This window comes from Cynara cardunculus, assembly GCF_001531365.2.
Source record: "Cynara cardunculus var. scolymus isolate 2C chromosome LG 8, CcrdV1, whole genome shotgun sequence".
NCBI lineage: Eukaryota > Viridiplantae > Streptophyta > Magnoliopsida > Asterales > Asteraceae > Cynara > Cynara cardunculus.
The window spans coordinates 933,571-949,436 of NC_037535.1; the positions used below are offsets into that span (position 1 = coordinate 933,571).

The following is a 15,866-nucleotide window of genomic DNA, read 5'->3' on the forward strand; positions in this document are numbered from 1 at the left end:
ACTGATTCTTGTTTCATCTAAATGTTAATGTGGTATGTCATCTATAAAACAAATTGGTTCATATCTTGCCAACTTGTGTCGGAAGTTGACTAAATAATTGGAGTCTGTGAGTCACTTTATGTGCAAATGATCCTTTCATTTGTATGCTTGCACCTTCGAAATCAAATAATGGAAGTTTTCTCGTCTCTTTTTTGTGTTTCTATCTTAGTAAAACATTACATAACCTTTTTACTCCTTGTGAAGTAACCTTTTTTTCCGGGTCAGATGGTGCTTGTTGAGAATTGAGTTGGTTATTGTAGATAGTTTGTTTTTCTTGGCTATATCCATTCTCAATCCGTTTGTTATGGAAATAGTCTTACAGGCTATTTGTTTAGAGTAGCACTGGTTTGCTGTTGTGACAATAATGTTTTGTGGTATGTATGTTTAGAGCTTAATTGTATGGATGGCTTATTCTTCAGCTATATATGGATGTTTGTTTCTGGCTTTTTGACCAAGACATCAACCAATTTGGTTTAATTGGGACGACCCTTTAGCATTTGGATGTTTTTGGGGAGTTTAAATAAAAATAGTATGATCTCATATTTGATGATATATATATGCTACAACACCTATCTTTACCACATCATCAGGTTAGTAAGGGGCTATTTGTTTTTTCGTCAAGGTGTGTATAGATTTAGCGTCTGTTTGTTAGTAGTTTAATGAGACAACTTATTTGGTTACTATAAATGACTATTTTGTATTGGCTTGATGATATAAAAATTGACTTAGCCAACTTTTAAAGAAGAGCTTTATACAAAAAGCCAAATATTTTCAAAACCTGCCTCCAACTAAAAGCATGTTCTTATAATTCCATCTATGAAAAAACCCTTCCAAATAAAACTCTTCTCAGTCTACACAGATAGAGCAATCAACACAAACAACTTTATACATACATGACTTAATGGAAACCCTACCAGAGAACCCCTTAGTATTTGATGACCTTTTACCATTGATGTTAATCATAGGGTTGTGTTTGGAATTGTTTGTCATTGATAGAAATTAAGAAGTGCAAGTATACAAGAAAGTAATAGAAGCATTGGGATCCCTTTATTTCTGGTTAAATCAATACCAAACACAAGCCTTTGTTAAATAGGCTGGAAAATAACAAACTAAGCTAAATATTCTCAACAGACTCGTAAGACATAAGTATTATATCCTAATCTCTAGGTTTTATTTAACAACTCAGATGGACTGACTAGTTTGAGTTAGCGGTTACTTCTAACACTCCATGTTGTTCCTTATTGCTGCAACTCTCTAATTTAACTTCACCCTTTGCCATGGCTTCTCTTATGAAATGATGTTTGCTTTCAATATGCTTCGTTTGGTTGTGAAAAATTGGATTTCATCCGAGCATGACGTTCGACTTGTTATCCCAGAATATCAGATATGCATCATTGACAGGCGGTAGCTGTTGCAGCACTGTTTTGGAGAGTGATATTGTTGCCTGTTTCCTCGAGCTCCAAGAAATGTCGGTCAACCCAAATATAAAATAGTTTCCTGTTGTACTTCGTCCATTTGCTGCCTAGCCACCCCGATCGCTATCACTGTTCCTTTGAGGCTACGATACAGAATACCAAAGTTCATTGTTCCTGCGAGATACCATAGGACTCTCTCTGCTGCTCCAAAGTGATGTCGACTCAGATTGTGCATGAACCATGATAGAACTCGAACAACAAAGCTCACATCTGTACAAGAATGTGCGACATAAATGAGTCTGCCAATTAGATTCCTGTACAAGCTTGCATCTGCTCTTTTATGTTTCATCATGTGGTTTCAATTTCTCACCTCTGTTCATCGGAGTGTTTGATATTTTGCAATTGAACATGTTGAATCTTTCCAACGTGTCTTTTACATATTTCCTTTGTGACAAATATTCCATCTTTTGTTTGATTAACTTCTAGTCTTAGGAAATACTTCAATTCTCCAACATCAGTCATGTCAAACTTATTCTTCATGGACTCTTTAAACTTAGACATAAGATGCAACGATTATCCGCTATAAATCATATCATTGATGTGTATGCTTACTATCCTAAAATTACCTCCGCCTTGATTCTTCAGATGTAAAGTCGGCTCATGCATGCTTCCCTTGAACCCATTTCGTTGAGACTAAACACTTTTCCCCCTCATTTGGTTTTTTGAATCCTGGTGGTTGAGTAACGTAGACTTCTTCTAGCTTGTCGTTTAGAAAAGCAGATTTCACATCAAATTGAATTACTTTCCATTGTTTCTTGGTAGCAAGTGCCAAGATAACTTGAATTGTTTCAAATTGAGCAACCGACGTGAATATCTCCTCATAATCTATTCCTTCTTGTTGAGCGTACCCTCTAACCATCAATCTAACCACAAGAAATTTGTTTTGACAATCCATTTCAGACTAATTTCATTTTTACCTCCTAGCTGTTTGATTCTTTTCTATCGATTGCAGCTTTGCTTTCGTGGCTTCTTTCTATTCCTGTAGTTTTATTGCTTCTTCAACACTTGATGGATCTCTAGCAAACAATGCCAATGACGAAGGTGACTCACCTTCGATAGGAAATCGACGTCGTGGAATTCTGCAAGTTCAATGAGTGACTCAGATCATCAGAAAGGTCATCTTTAAGATGAAAGGTTAGAACTCGATGTCTTTATGGCAGTCGGTGTTGAGCTGTCTGAACCACCATTACAGGTGTTTGTTGTTTCTTCCTACGGTTCGTGTAGTTCAAGTTGTGCACTTGATCCTTTGGACTTTTCTTTCTATTGCCAACTATTCTCATCAAACACCACATTTCTGCTAATTGTGATTTTTCCATTTTGAGGGTCATAAAGTCGATATGCTTTCGAGTTAGTGCAATATTCAATAAAAATACTTTTGCTCGACTTTTCTTTCAATGTATGCATTTCCATAGCCTGTAAAACATAACGAATACAACCAAAAACCCACAAGTGGCTTACCGAAGGTTTACTTCCATTCCATGCCTCGTGTGGTGTTTAATCCCAAACAACTTTTGTTGGGGAAAGGTTTAGCAGGTACACCGCAATGGCAACGCCTTCAGACCAAAGCAATTGGGTAATCCTTTTTTTTTTTATCATTGAGTGAGTCATCTCTATCACCGTTTTATTCTTGTGTTATGCCACACCATTTTGCTCCGCTATAAGTTCTCTTTTAATACCATGCTCGTCAAAGAAATCAATAAATTCTTTCAAAAGAAACCTCCATGATCTGTTCGAACTTCGAAGAGCTTTTATGGGTTCTCCAACTTGTTTTTCCACCAACTCATCTTGTTGTAGCCGTCTGTAAGAAGCAATAAATACTTGCTACCTGATAACGATTCTGTTCTCATCGGTCCACAAGATCGGCATGAATTAGCTCCAGTATCTTACTTGCACATTTGGATTCCTTTACTGGAAATGGCCTTTTTGTTTGTCTTTCGAGAATGCATCCTTCACACTTTTTTGAACGACACGTTGTTGGAAAGGTCCCTGACCATGTCTTTATTTTTTAGCACTTATAAGCCAACAATGATGAGATGACCATACCTTACGTGCCAAAGTGCAGAATCTGTAATTTCTTTATTCACTGGTGTAACTTTTGTATGCTCAGATAGTTTGAGAGGAAAAATTCGGTTTTTCGTCATGTGAGCAGTTGCAAGCGTATTACCTGTCTTGGTTTAAAAATACGCGCATAATGTGCTATGATGCTTCGAAGAAAACGCATCAAAGGGTCTGATGCATTGCGTTTCCATGATGCACTCGCATCACCTACGCATCACATGATGCGTGCATCACCTACGCATCAGCGCATCATGTATGTTGCATTTTTGGGCTCCCTTTTTCAGTTTTTAGTTGGGCTTCTTAGTTAATTAAAATAGAACATGAGACTCTGAGAGACCTAATAGAACATGAGACTGTTAATTAAAATGGATTTGGTCTCTATGTTTGGATGTGTTTGGTTCTTCATGAGGCCTAAAATACAAGTGACTAAGTGAGGTAACTAAGCTGAAAGGATAAGCGTTTTAACTTTTTTTTGGAAAAATATTCGATGGGCTTTTGTGTTTTAAATGATTTAGTCTCTAAACAATATTTTTGAATAAACAAGTCTTTGGATATTTTAAAACATGTCAAATAAATCATTGAACTTTTTAAACTATATTAAATGAGTCACTATTAACTAAAAATGTAACYTGCAACTAGGCATGGGAATGGGGGAGAATGAGGCAGGGACCCCCATTCCTGTCCCGATCCCAATCTACGTCTCTGTCCCGTCCCGTCCTATCTCTATCGGGGAATATGATCACATCCCTATCTCTATCCCCAAAACGAACTTGGAGATTTTTCCTACTAATATAAGATATTTTACATTAAATGTGTTAAATATCACATCTGATCGATAATGATCTATGTTTAAATGTCACATGTCTTCAGAATTTGCTTTTATAGAATATCAAATGTTTATTTGTGAACAAAATCATAACATCATATGTAATTGTTAAACCAAATATTTACGGTTTTCAACATTTTTTTATCTAAAAAAAGTAAGATAACTCAAAAATATACATATAACAAAAAATGTCAAAGTACTATTTATAAATCTAAAAAATATAAATATCTAATTTTTTAGAAATAAATATATATAGTAATCGAAGATGAAGCGAGGTAGGGATCACGTTACCAGGCCCCGTCGCCATCCCCGGTTGTTAACTTTCAGGGATATCCATCCCCCATGTTTGGTCCCTGTTTTTGTGGGGAATCCCCGACCCCATCGGGACAGGTATATCGGATTCCTCAATGGGATGGGTCTCATTCCCATGTCTACCTGTAATTTGTCTAGTAGGTAAAAAGTAAAAAATCAAAAAACCTAAAAAGTATCAAAAGTAAATCGTCTGCCTCGTCCGATGCTACCTCCTCGTCTTAAATCTCAATCTCGTTCTCGCCGTCCCTACACCACTCATCGACGCTAACCTCAGCCTAACTTCTTGTCACCGTTGCCACCGCCTTGAGCTTAGCCCGTTGTCGTCACAACTCCAGGCCGTCGTCACTAGTCCAAGTTTGTCGTGTGGTTCGCTTACTTATCGTCCAGGTCTTGTGGTTTGATTACTCCAGCCATTTTTGGTTCATTCTCTTTCCAACGTCGAAGATTCTCTTTCCCTCTCTAGATTCACTCTCTATCTCCCCAGAAATTCAATCTCAATATCGTCAACCCTCTTAGTAGGTGCTCCATTGTTGGTGTTGCTATTGGTTTTTGGCCATGGTCAGGGTATTTAAAATTGCTTCGTGATGCTCATTTTACCGATCTTGAAAACCTTCCACGACTACTTTCTAGTTGGTACATGTGGACCTTGATGCAATGTTTGATTTTGAAGGACTTAGGAATTGTGATAAGAGAATATAAGCCCGACAATGGTGCAAGGGGTTGGGTTTTAATTTCTTTTTATTGTTTTGATGATTTTTACATATTCCTTCACCGGTTTATAGGTAAAAGGATGTATATAAAAGGTTTTTTAATAGTCAAAGTATTTTTTGTTCCAAAAAATGGAAATGACAGAGAATGAAAATGGAAATAACAGAGAACGAAAATATGAATGAATTTTCATCCCCACCCCCTGGTTTAATTTGGAATGAAAATTTGGACATTTGGGAGAATGAGTCCACTATATTATATAATACTAAACAAAATCTTTTATTTTTATTGCAATTGATTACTGCTTAATATCTCTGACAAAACATCCCCGCATGTTTTCATAAAAGTTTTTTAATTACCTTTTTATTACAATGATAAAAAGCTATTCCTATCACTTACTAAAATAGTAAAAACCTTTACAATAACCTCCCATTAAAGGTGCTCTAAGCCACTAGATCCATTGAGGGTTTGTTTGTTTAGCTCTTAATAATTTCATTAAAAGGCAACATCTAAATCGGTAAGATGTGAATCTTGTTTGGCAAAAAAAAAAAAGTCTGTCTCTTAATGGTTCTAAAACATTCTAAATGATTTTATATCTTGGATCTCTCTTAACCATTAAGAGCCCTAATTTCATTGTAAACAATTACCAAATAATTATATTTCATTTTGCACTATATCATGAAAGCTTCTTAAACATTCTGACCACTTAATCATTCCGTACCAAATCATTTAGCAATTATCAAACAACACTTAAATAACAAAAAAAATGATTTTAAACACCAGTTCTTTTTCTACTCTAACCACACGAGAAAATTACACAAATAAATTATTTTAAGTATTTTAATAATATTTTTTTTTATCATCATACCATTTTATTATAACGTATAATTTAAAAAATTACTTAATTTCTAATAAATACTTTATGTAAGAAAGTTTGCTAAAATGAGAAGGGCAAGTAATTGATTAATGATATTTTAAATTTTAATTAATATAACTTTAACTGTAATGTAATTTTAAGGTAATGTTTGGTATGCAGATTGGACGGAACAGAACGGAACATGACATGACATGACATGACTACTTGTCTCTCCTGTGATTAGTTACGATTAGGACAAAACATGACAAAACTGTTAAAATGACCATATTACCCCTAAATGATGTTCAATGTTATTTTATATCATATAATGATTGTAAAATGACACAAAACAAACTAATTATTAAAAATCTAACTAAATGTACACACGTAATATTTATTAATAATGAAATAATTAAAAATAATTTTATAACATCTTGCTAAATTTAATGAGACATTATTCATTACAATGTGCCGATTAATCCTTTTCTATCCGTTTGAATGAAATAAATAAAGTCTAATTTAATTGTAAGGGTAAAATGTACGAAATAATAATTTATTTTTATAATTTTTTTTATTATAGCATTTTAGTTTCAGTTTTTCTTATTACAACAATGTAATTTAAAAATATTTTTTTATTAGAACATTGTACGTTCAAAAATTTACCCGTTATAACATTGGATAACCTTTTAAATTAAATTTACCCATTATACCAGTTTTCTTTGCCACATCATCGTCCACATAGGCTGTCCACATGTACGATAATGCTGATATGACATTTATTATTATAACATTTTATTTTCAAAATTATTTTATTATAACTAGGGCTGTAAACGAACCGAACGAACACGAACGGAGGCTTGTTCATGTTCGTTCGTTTAACTTAACCGAACAAACGAACGAACACGAACGGTAAACGAACGAAAATCTTTGTGTTCGTGTTCGTTCGTTTAGAAATAATGTGTGTTCGTGTTCGTTTATGTTCGTTCGTTATCATGCTAAACGAACATAAACGAACGGGCTAAACGAACATAAACGAACGGGCTAAACGAACATAAACGAACGGCCTAAACGAACATAAATAAATATTATTTGAATTCTAAGTAATTAAATAAAAGATTGTATATTAAATTTAATATATAAACGAACATAAACGAACGTAAACGAACGATAAATGAACGAACGTAAACGAACGGTAAATGAACGAACGTTCACGAACATAAATGAACGAACGTAAACAAACGGTAAATGAACGAACGTTCACGAACATAAATGAACGAACGAGACTCTTGTTCATGTTCGTTTATTTATTAAATAAACGAACATAAACGAACTTCCCGCCGAACGGTTCACGAACGGTTCACTGAACGTTCGGTTCGTTTACAGCCCTAATTATAACATCATCAATTTCAATTGCAACATTGTACTTTTAATTTAATATTTTTATCATTTAAATATTGTAAATTTAATCGAATATATTTTTAAAAAATTATAACATTAATTGTATTGGTGATGCTTGTATGTATTAGCTAATTTGATTTTATCATCACCAATGCTTGTATGCTTTTATAATATGTCAAAAACAAAATAAAGAAAAACGATATTAAAATCTCAAATAATATTTATTATAATTTTTAATAAACATATCTGATTAGATTTACAATGTTTAAAAATATTAAAATTAAAAATACAATACTGTAATAGAAATTGATTATTTTATAATAAACTAATTTTGAAAGTACAATACTATAATAAAATTTGGAATGTCAATACTATTGTATATTTGGACAGCCTACGTGGACGATGAGGTGACAAAAAAACCTGGTATAATGGGTAAATCTAATTTAAAAGGTCACCTAATGTTATAACGGGTAAATTTTTGAAAATATGATGCTCTAATAAAAAATATTATGAAAGTAAATTATTGTAATAAGAAAAACTAAAAGTAAAATGCTATAATAAAGAAATTTATAAAAGTAAGTTGCTATTTCATACATTTTGTCATAATTATAACATAAAACATTTTTTGAATTTATACCATATTTAAACTTTTAAACATAAATCAAAGATTTTTTTCCTCTCCTAAAACCATAAAAGAACAACATAAATAAAAAACAGTGTCTGAAGATTTTAGGTTCGAATCTAAGGATAAATAAAAATCATTTATGACCATTAAGATTCAAATATGGTGACTTCGAGCTACCTGTAAAACAAATAGTTTTTTCTGTAATTAGTCGGTTTACATAACAGGTTAAATAATAAAAAATAAAAAACAATTGGTACAAAAATATGAAGCAAGAATAAAAATTCAAATTTTCGATTTTAAATTTGAAATATATCGTACTCCATACGCAGCTTCTACTTTCGGGTTTATTTTACATACAACGAACAAGTCTCTCATAAGTCGGTTTGATCTCGCGTCTCCCCGCCAATCTCCTTTTATCATCTCCCCTCAAAACCCTAACTTTTTTCTCACAAAATTCCAGATAATTTACCTCCGTAATTCAAATAAAATGCCTGTGCAGTTGACATCTAACGGTATTCCGGTGATTCTTGCCGGCGACATGAATTCGAAGCCGTTGCTACAGGTATTAGATATCAAGCTCATCGGCTCCGCACAGGAAAGGTACCGTTTTGTTCTCTCCGATTCCGTTTCGAGTCAGCAAGCAATGCTTGCTACTCAGCTTAATGACCGAGTTAAAACCGGCGCCGTTCGTAAAGGATCCGTTGTTCAACTCATCGAGTACATTTGCAGCAAAATTCAAAATCGCAAGTACGTTCATTTGTTTGTACGTGTTTTACATATTGTAATTGTTCACTTGCTTGCTATAGAAATGAACATAGGCTAAAAGAGAAAAAGAATACATACGACTAAAAGAGAGAACAACGGGCTAACTCGAATCTCTTAGATGACGATGAAGCGGGATAATCTCGTAGATGATGAACTCTGTTTAGCCCTCACTGTTCTGTTTGATTTTGTTTTGAGATTGATGTAGATATATGACTTAAGACTGAACAGGATGAACACTTGAAAATGTGTTTATACTAGCCTTAGATCACAGACAATGTAACCGAGTAGTGAGGTTTTACTGGCCACCTGTACTATTAAATTGCTTATTGTGAGCTGTTTCTCCGTAGGTGAAATTGTCGTGCATATTTTCGAACAACTTCAGGCAGATCTTAATGAAATAGATTCCTCTTCTCGCATTTGTTAATATGTTCTGCTTTTCTGCATACATGGGAAAATAGTATTTGTTGAAATGTATCATGAAGCCACCCGTTAGACGTCCACAAGCATTATTTGTTGCATGAAGTTCAATAAAGTAATCTCTCTAAATACATATATGAATGTGTGTTTGTTGTTTTGTGTTATTTTTCTCAAGATTGATATATATATTAAACACTTTGCCTACTGAAATACATAACTACAGTGATAGATTACTGATCATTTGAGCAATTTAATGTATTAAGCATACATACACGTCTTATTTTCTATTATCGCTTCAATGAATCATGATCATGGATACTAACTTGTATCTGAGTATGTGTGCCCTTTTTAATTTGAGTTGGTGTAGTTTGATCGCTCAAAATGAAGAGTAAGCACTTGATAGCAAAAAGTTTGAAATGCCCATGTTAGTGTAGCTTGATAGACATTAGTTAAACGTGTTCGTCAAAGCTAAATACCCCTAAATGTTTGAAATGCAAGCTATCCTCATCACGCAACTAATCTACCTTAACGGTCATGGGATCAAGACTGCTCTTGGTCTTTGAACTAGTCATTAAATGGCATGTTTGATTTTTAATTTAGTACATCAAAGCTAAATAAAGCTAAAGCATGAATTAGTAACTGAATGCAAGGCTATCCTTGTATATAAACTGGAATGTTAACTACTGTGGATATTCATGCTTGAGCAGTTAACAGTTTAGCATCTAGTTTTATAAAATAGAAGTAAGGTATAACTAACATGTAATTGCTAGGATTAATAAACTTCTAGATCTTTAATTATGTATTTGATATTGTTTTGTACAACACAAAAGAAAAATTGATCAAATTGGAGGAAATGAAAAAGCTAAATGATATGAAACATAAACATTTCCATGATGCAATCACACCTGAGATGGGAGATTAGTTAAATGATGAAGGTATACCTTCACTAAGTTGAGCAGTTTCTTCCTTTTATTCAATACAATATAGCAAGGGAACAAGGAAGATACAATAAATTTGCATTTTTGCAAATTGTCTTCACCGAAAAATATGAGGTTCTTTAACGGCCTTTAAGCTGAACTTCGACTAGTTCTATTGGAGTGAGCATATTCAGGAGATGCATAAGCAGTTAAACACATTACACGTTAACATCAGCGTGTGTGATTCCAGTGGGTTCTGGGTCTTGGCAGCAAGTTCTTTGTTTCGGTTGTGTATCATATTTATCAGTTGAAATCAACAACTGCTCCTCCTTTACCTAGAATAAAACAAACGCCATAAAGTTACAAATACTCTATACTATAGGTAAGCATTATTATTATGATCATTAGCGTTCTTCCTCGTTCTGATTGATTTCTAATAACTGACACTCTCATGCTGGTGATCATGTACATGAATATTTCACTTCTCTTTTCTGATTCTTTTTGTCAAACAAGCTACTTCTCCCCAGTTGCAAGCAATATGAATGAATATATGGTTCACCATACTGATACTTTCATTGGATGTATTAAGCAATAAGGAATATAGTTTATTAATGATTTAGCAGATTTATAACTTTGACCGGATCCAGTTTATAAGAGCATCAACTTGACTTGATATTGTTCTAATCATACATGGGTGTTATATCTGTTGTCAATGACCTTTCCAAATGGTATAATTTGTGTCTTCTTCTAGATACGCAAATGCATCCATCTGTTTTGATTGATATTATGTGGTCTGTTTTGCAGGATTATTGTTGTCCTTAACATGGAAACCATTATACCCGATTGTGAAATTATCGGGAACCCAAAGATATATGCTGAATCTGACACCGTGGGTCCCAATCCAATTTCCAATGGCATCCCTCAGCCTCAGCGCACAGCAATACCCTCTAGCAATCATTCAAGTGCCACAAATATTAGTAACAACAGTCAAACCTTCCGACCAACTGTTCAACCTGCATACCAACCACCTCCAAGTTACAAAAGCCACGGGGCAATCATGAAAAACGAGGCACCAGCACGCATCATCCCGATTGCTGCTCTTAACCCGTACCAAGGTAGATGGGCTATTAAAGCAAGAGTTACTGCAAAAGGAGATCTCCGTCGCTACAACAATGCCAAGGGTGATGGAAAAGTCTTCTCTTTTGACCTCCTGGATTCAGATGGAGGGGAAATACGTGTCACCTGTTTTAATGCTGTTGTTGATCGCTTCTATGATGTTGTTGAAGTTGGGAAAGTCTACACGATATCAAAAGGAAGTTTAAAACCGGCCAAGAAAAACTTCAACCATCTGAATAATGAATGGGAGATTTTCCTGGAATCATCTTCTACCATAGATCTATGCCCAGATGAAGATAAATCGATACCACAACAGCAATTTTCATTCAGACCCATCAGTGAGATCGAAACGGCTGAGAATCATTCAATCGTAGATGTCATTGGTGTTGTAATATCAGTCAACCCTTCTGTTCCTATCTTACGAAAAAACGGAATGGAAACTCAAAGAAGGATTCTAAGCCTAAAGGATCAATCAGGTAAAAGTGTAGAACTAACACTTTGGGGGGAGTTCTGCAATAGAGAAGGTCAAAAACTTCAAGAAATGGTCGATTCTGGGTTTTCACCTGTTTTAGCTGTAAAAGCCGGAAAAGTTAACGACTTCACGGGAAAATCGATTGGGACTGTTTCATCCACTCAACTATTCATCGCTCCAGATTCTCCAGAAGCCAACAATCTGAGATCCTGGTTCGATAGAGGCGGCAGAACTATCGCTTCACAATCCATCTCCCGAGATTTGCCTGCCGGGTCTAAAAACGAAAAACGTAAAACCGTGTCTCAGATCAAAGACGAAGGCCTTGGGAGATCAGATAAACCCGACTGGGTCACCGTAAAAGCAACCATAACTTTCATTAAAACCGACAACTTTTGCTACACTGCCTGCCCGTTAACAATCGGAGATCGACAGTGCAACAAGAAAGTAACGAAGTCCGGGAACTCAAAATGGCAATGCGACCGCTGCAACCAAGAATTCGAAGAGTGTGATTACCGATATCTTCTTCAATGTCAAGTCCAAGATCATACTGGATTAACATGGGTGACTGCTTTTCAGGAATCTGGTGAAGAAATCTTGGGCTGCTCTGCCAAGGACCTCTACATGATAAAATATGAAGCAAAAGATGATGATTATTTCGCAAATATAATTAAAAGCCGCCTGTTTGCAGAGGTACTTCTGAAGCTCAAAATCAAAGAAGAAATCTACGGTGAAGAACAGCGGGTCAAAATAACTGTCGTTAAAGTAGACAAGGTGAGTTACTCTTTCAACACCAAATTTCTGTTAGATTTAATCCCAAAATTTAACCAGCATCCAGGTCAATTTAATTGATCTGCCAAGTTTTTACATTTTTATATTCAACATTTACGTTCAGACTTGCCACTTCAATTGAAATATATCAATTATAACATGAATTGTTGCATGCATTGTTCCTGATGTTCTCATTTATTTCATTGCTTTTATAAGCTGTTCTTAGAGCTCTGATTTATATAACAACCTGTCCCACATGGATAGAAAGTTAGATTTGTGAGCTCTTTATAGTGGGCTACCAATTTTTTTATATTTATTAGAGCCAATCTTTGTACTATCGGGTTGGTGGGGTAAACCTCATTGAGCATGGTGAATCCTTATGACAGTGTTTGTAACATCTTAGGCGATGGAGGATGCTGGTAAGGCATGATGAGGATGTCATGAGTTTAAGTGTGGGAGTTTGTAATTGTAACCACTCATCCAAGATGAATAGAAAATTAGATTTATGAGCTTCTTATAAGCTCAAAGTTTTGGGATACCAATATCTTCCCCATGCTTTAAGCTGATCTAAAGGTTTTCAGAGCCAATCCTACAATTCGGATGGTGGGGCAAACCTAAAATGATGAGTCTTACCATTTAACCTGGCTCTGATACCAATTGGTTATGAACCAAGCTCTCAATTGTTATTGATTAAATGGAAAGTAAACTGGTAACATCTAGCATTCAAGAGGGTAGTCTCGCCCTAAATCCTAAACAAAACAATGGACAATTTTCTCGATACTGTACTCCCACCTCTTATGATACCAATGTATTACCCAATTACCCCTTCTAGAATATATAGCATAATATTGGGCTTGGGCTAGATGGGTGCGTGACGGTTTGTAACATCCTAGGTGAATCTCATATCACCGATAAACACTGGTGAACGTTACAAATTTAAGTGGAAGAGTCTATAACAACCCATCTCACATGAATAGAAATTTAGATATGTGAGCTTCTTATAAGCTTAAAGTTGTGGCTACCAATAACTTCTACCATGGTCTTAAGTTGAATCAGATGTTATTGGATGAATGACGAATCTGCTTGCTTCGGGCTATTTGGGCGTTGCAATACATAACCATAGATTGAGATTTACAAGTATTTTATAAGAATTACATTGCAAACAACTATTAGAATAGAAATATGAAACTACTAGTACTCAAGCACGCTTGACGGGATCAAAGTTGGAAACCCCTATTATCGCACCCAAAATTGCAGTTAACACAACCCCTCCAGCCGCGATACTGAGCAAGAAGTTGTTGAGCGATGGAGAGACACCAGATGCCGCCACGGCAACATCTGGAACCACCATGGAAGCGGTTAGAGCCGCTGCTGTTGCTGCTGTGACCGCCTGCTCCTTGAACGAACTCTGCACAACGAACCGTGCAGCTCCAGGTTTGGGTAAGGTGGAAGGTCTCATTGGCAATGGGTTGAAGGAGGTTGAAGTGATAAGCTTCTTGTGGGTTGAGGAGTAAGCCAATGGCATAGCCATGGAAACTACACAAGTTGTTGAAGCCATTTGCTTGCTTTGTTTCCTTTCAATAAAATGAATTTTACTTTAAAGGGGATGTGGGCTTATAACAGAGAGAGGAGGGATTGGGAGGATTTGTGTCCTCTAATCTGTTGTATCCTAGGTGGCAGCTTCTCCACTTGTGGTTGGTGGATAACCTTATCCACATACCCTTTTCTAGTCTTATATAATTGGCTTTCAAAAAGTAAGAGAATCATAAACAAACAAAACATAATATAAATTAAGAATCCGTTTACCAAACACTTACCCGGTAAGTGTTTAGCTGTAAAATTTTAACACTATTATATACTTACCGGGTAAGATTTTAATCCACCAAAACGACATCGTATGCAACAATTTACCCGGTAAGCGCTTACCGTGGTAAGAGTCGTCGCCCTCACTTACCGGGTAAGACTCTTGGTTCTTGTCTCGCTCTTACAGGATAAGATTCTTGGTCTTTACCATATTCATGCAGCGAGGTAATGTTACTTGGTAAGCACTTACCTGGATAAGCGTTTACTGCCTGTTCAGTTTTTTTTAACCTTGGGTGTTCGGTCCTGGGGACATGAAGGATAGTCTGGAAAATCCTTATGACTTTGCAGGATTCGAACCGGTAACATATGAGGAGAAACCCCAAAAGCCTACGTCTTATTGTCGGTTGTGTTAACCCTGCAAGGTTAGTTTGTAATCGGTAAATCCCCAGTGTGCAGTTTATTTATTTATTTGGATAACCGTGACTTTTTAGGTCAACTTATATGCAATGACTAATCCCCTGGGCGACCACAAATAGTCTGAAGTCATCGTAGGTGAACTTCCATGGTCATAAGGGCATTTGATGGCGCCTGAATTTCTGGGGTAGTTGAGATTTTCCACTACACATCCTCAAAGGTTTAACCAGTGTAATACAACGGAAAACAGATAAAGAAATCAAACCAAAAAAGGGGTTAATTGCGTATGTGATTTGGTTACGGTTCGGGTTTATGATGATATGCATCATACAATTTGGTTTGAGTTCAGTACTTTAAAAAAAATTATCGCTTCATTCTGATGGTGAAATGCGAACCCTTTTGAAGTGAGTCTATTAGTTTTGTACGATAAAATAAAAAGATTATAAAGAAAATAGAAAAGGATGATAATAACTTAATATATGGGGTGACTATTTGGAAGAAACTATAACGAAATGCAAACTGTTGAGCATGTGGTGTACTTTATAAGGTCGAGTGATAAAGTAGAGTTTTCATAAACCATAAGAACCATAGCAAAGACTTTTCGAACAAATTGATAAACTTGATAAATTTCTTGATTATAATCGAACAAACAAAGACTTTTCGAACAAATTACACATAGCAAAGGGTCCATATGTGTGTGTGTATATATATATATATATATATATATATATATATATATATAGAGGGATGTTATTCTACACTCTTTGCCATTCTTACACCCTATACAACCCTCATCTCAACCATTCAATTTTTAATCAATTAATTGTTTCCTAATATAAAATATTAATCATAATTAATAAACTCTATTCATATTCCATAAATATTCAAATCATAATA

At 35.1% G+C, this 15,866-nt stretch overlaps 2 protein-coding genes and 1 long non-coding RNA gene across 4 annotated transcripts in view; 2 read left to right on the forward strand and 1 right to left on the reverse strand.

Moving 5' to 3' along the window:
• Positions 1–1,952, forward strand: part of LOC112516114 — a 3,653-nt gene extending 1,701 nt beyond the window's left edge. The window contains exon 3 of the long non-coding RNA XR_003069596.1: positions 1,416–1,952. This is a non-coding gene — a long non-coding RNA (uncharacterized LOC112516114). The remainder of the gene's footprint in view (positions 1–1,415) is intronic.
• A 6,743-nt stretch (positions 1,953–8,695) lies between these two features.
• On the forward strand, positions 8,696–12,924 carry LOC112516386 (replication protein A 70 kDa DNA-binding subunit A). Of its 2 annotated transcripts, XM_025123399.1 has the most exons (3): positions 8,696–9,044; positions 11,201–12,487; positions 12,561–12,711. In XM_025123399.1, the coding sequence occupies exons 1-3, from the start codon at positions 8,785–8,787 to the stop codon at positions 12,607–12,609; spliced, it is 1,596 nt and encodes a 531-aa protein (XP_024979167.1). In that variant the 5' UTR covers positions 8,696–8,784; the 3' UTR covers positions 12,610–12,711. The 2 variants fall into 2 exon arrangements, with proteins under 2 accessions (XP_024979167.1, XP_024979166.1); XM_025123398.1 differs by having other exon boundaries at positions 11,201–12,924.
• An 867-nt stretch (positions 12,925–13,791) lies between these two features.
• On the reverse strand, positions 13,792–14,337 carry LOC112517014. The gene has a single exon (XM_025124308.1). It carries the CDS (start codon positions 14,308–14,310, stop codon positions 13,951–13,953), a length of 360 nt encoding a protein of 119 aa, XP_024980076.1. The 5' UTR covers positions 14,311–14,337; the 3' UTR covers positions 13,792–13,950.
• Between the last annotated feature and the right edge of the window lie 1,529 nt (positions 14,338–15,866).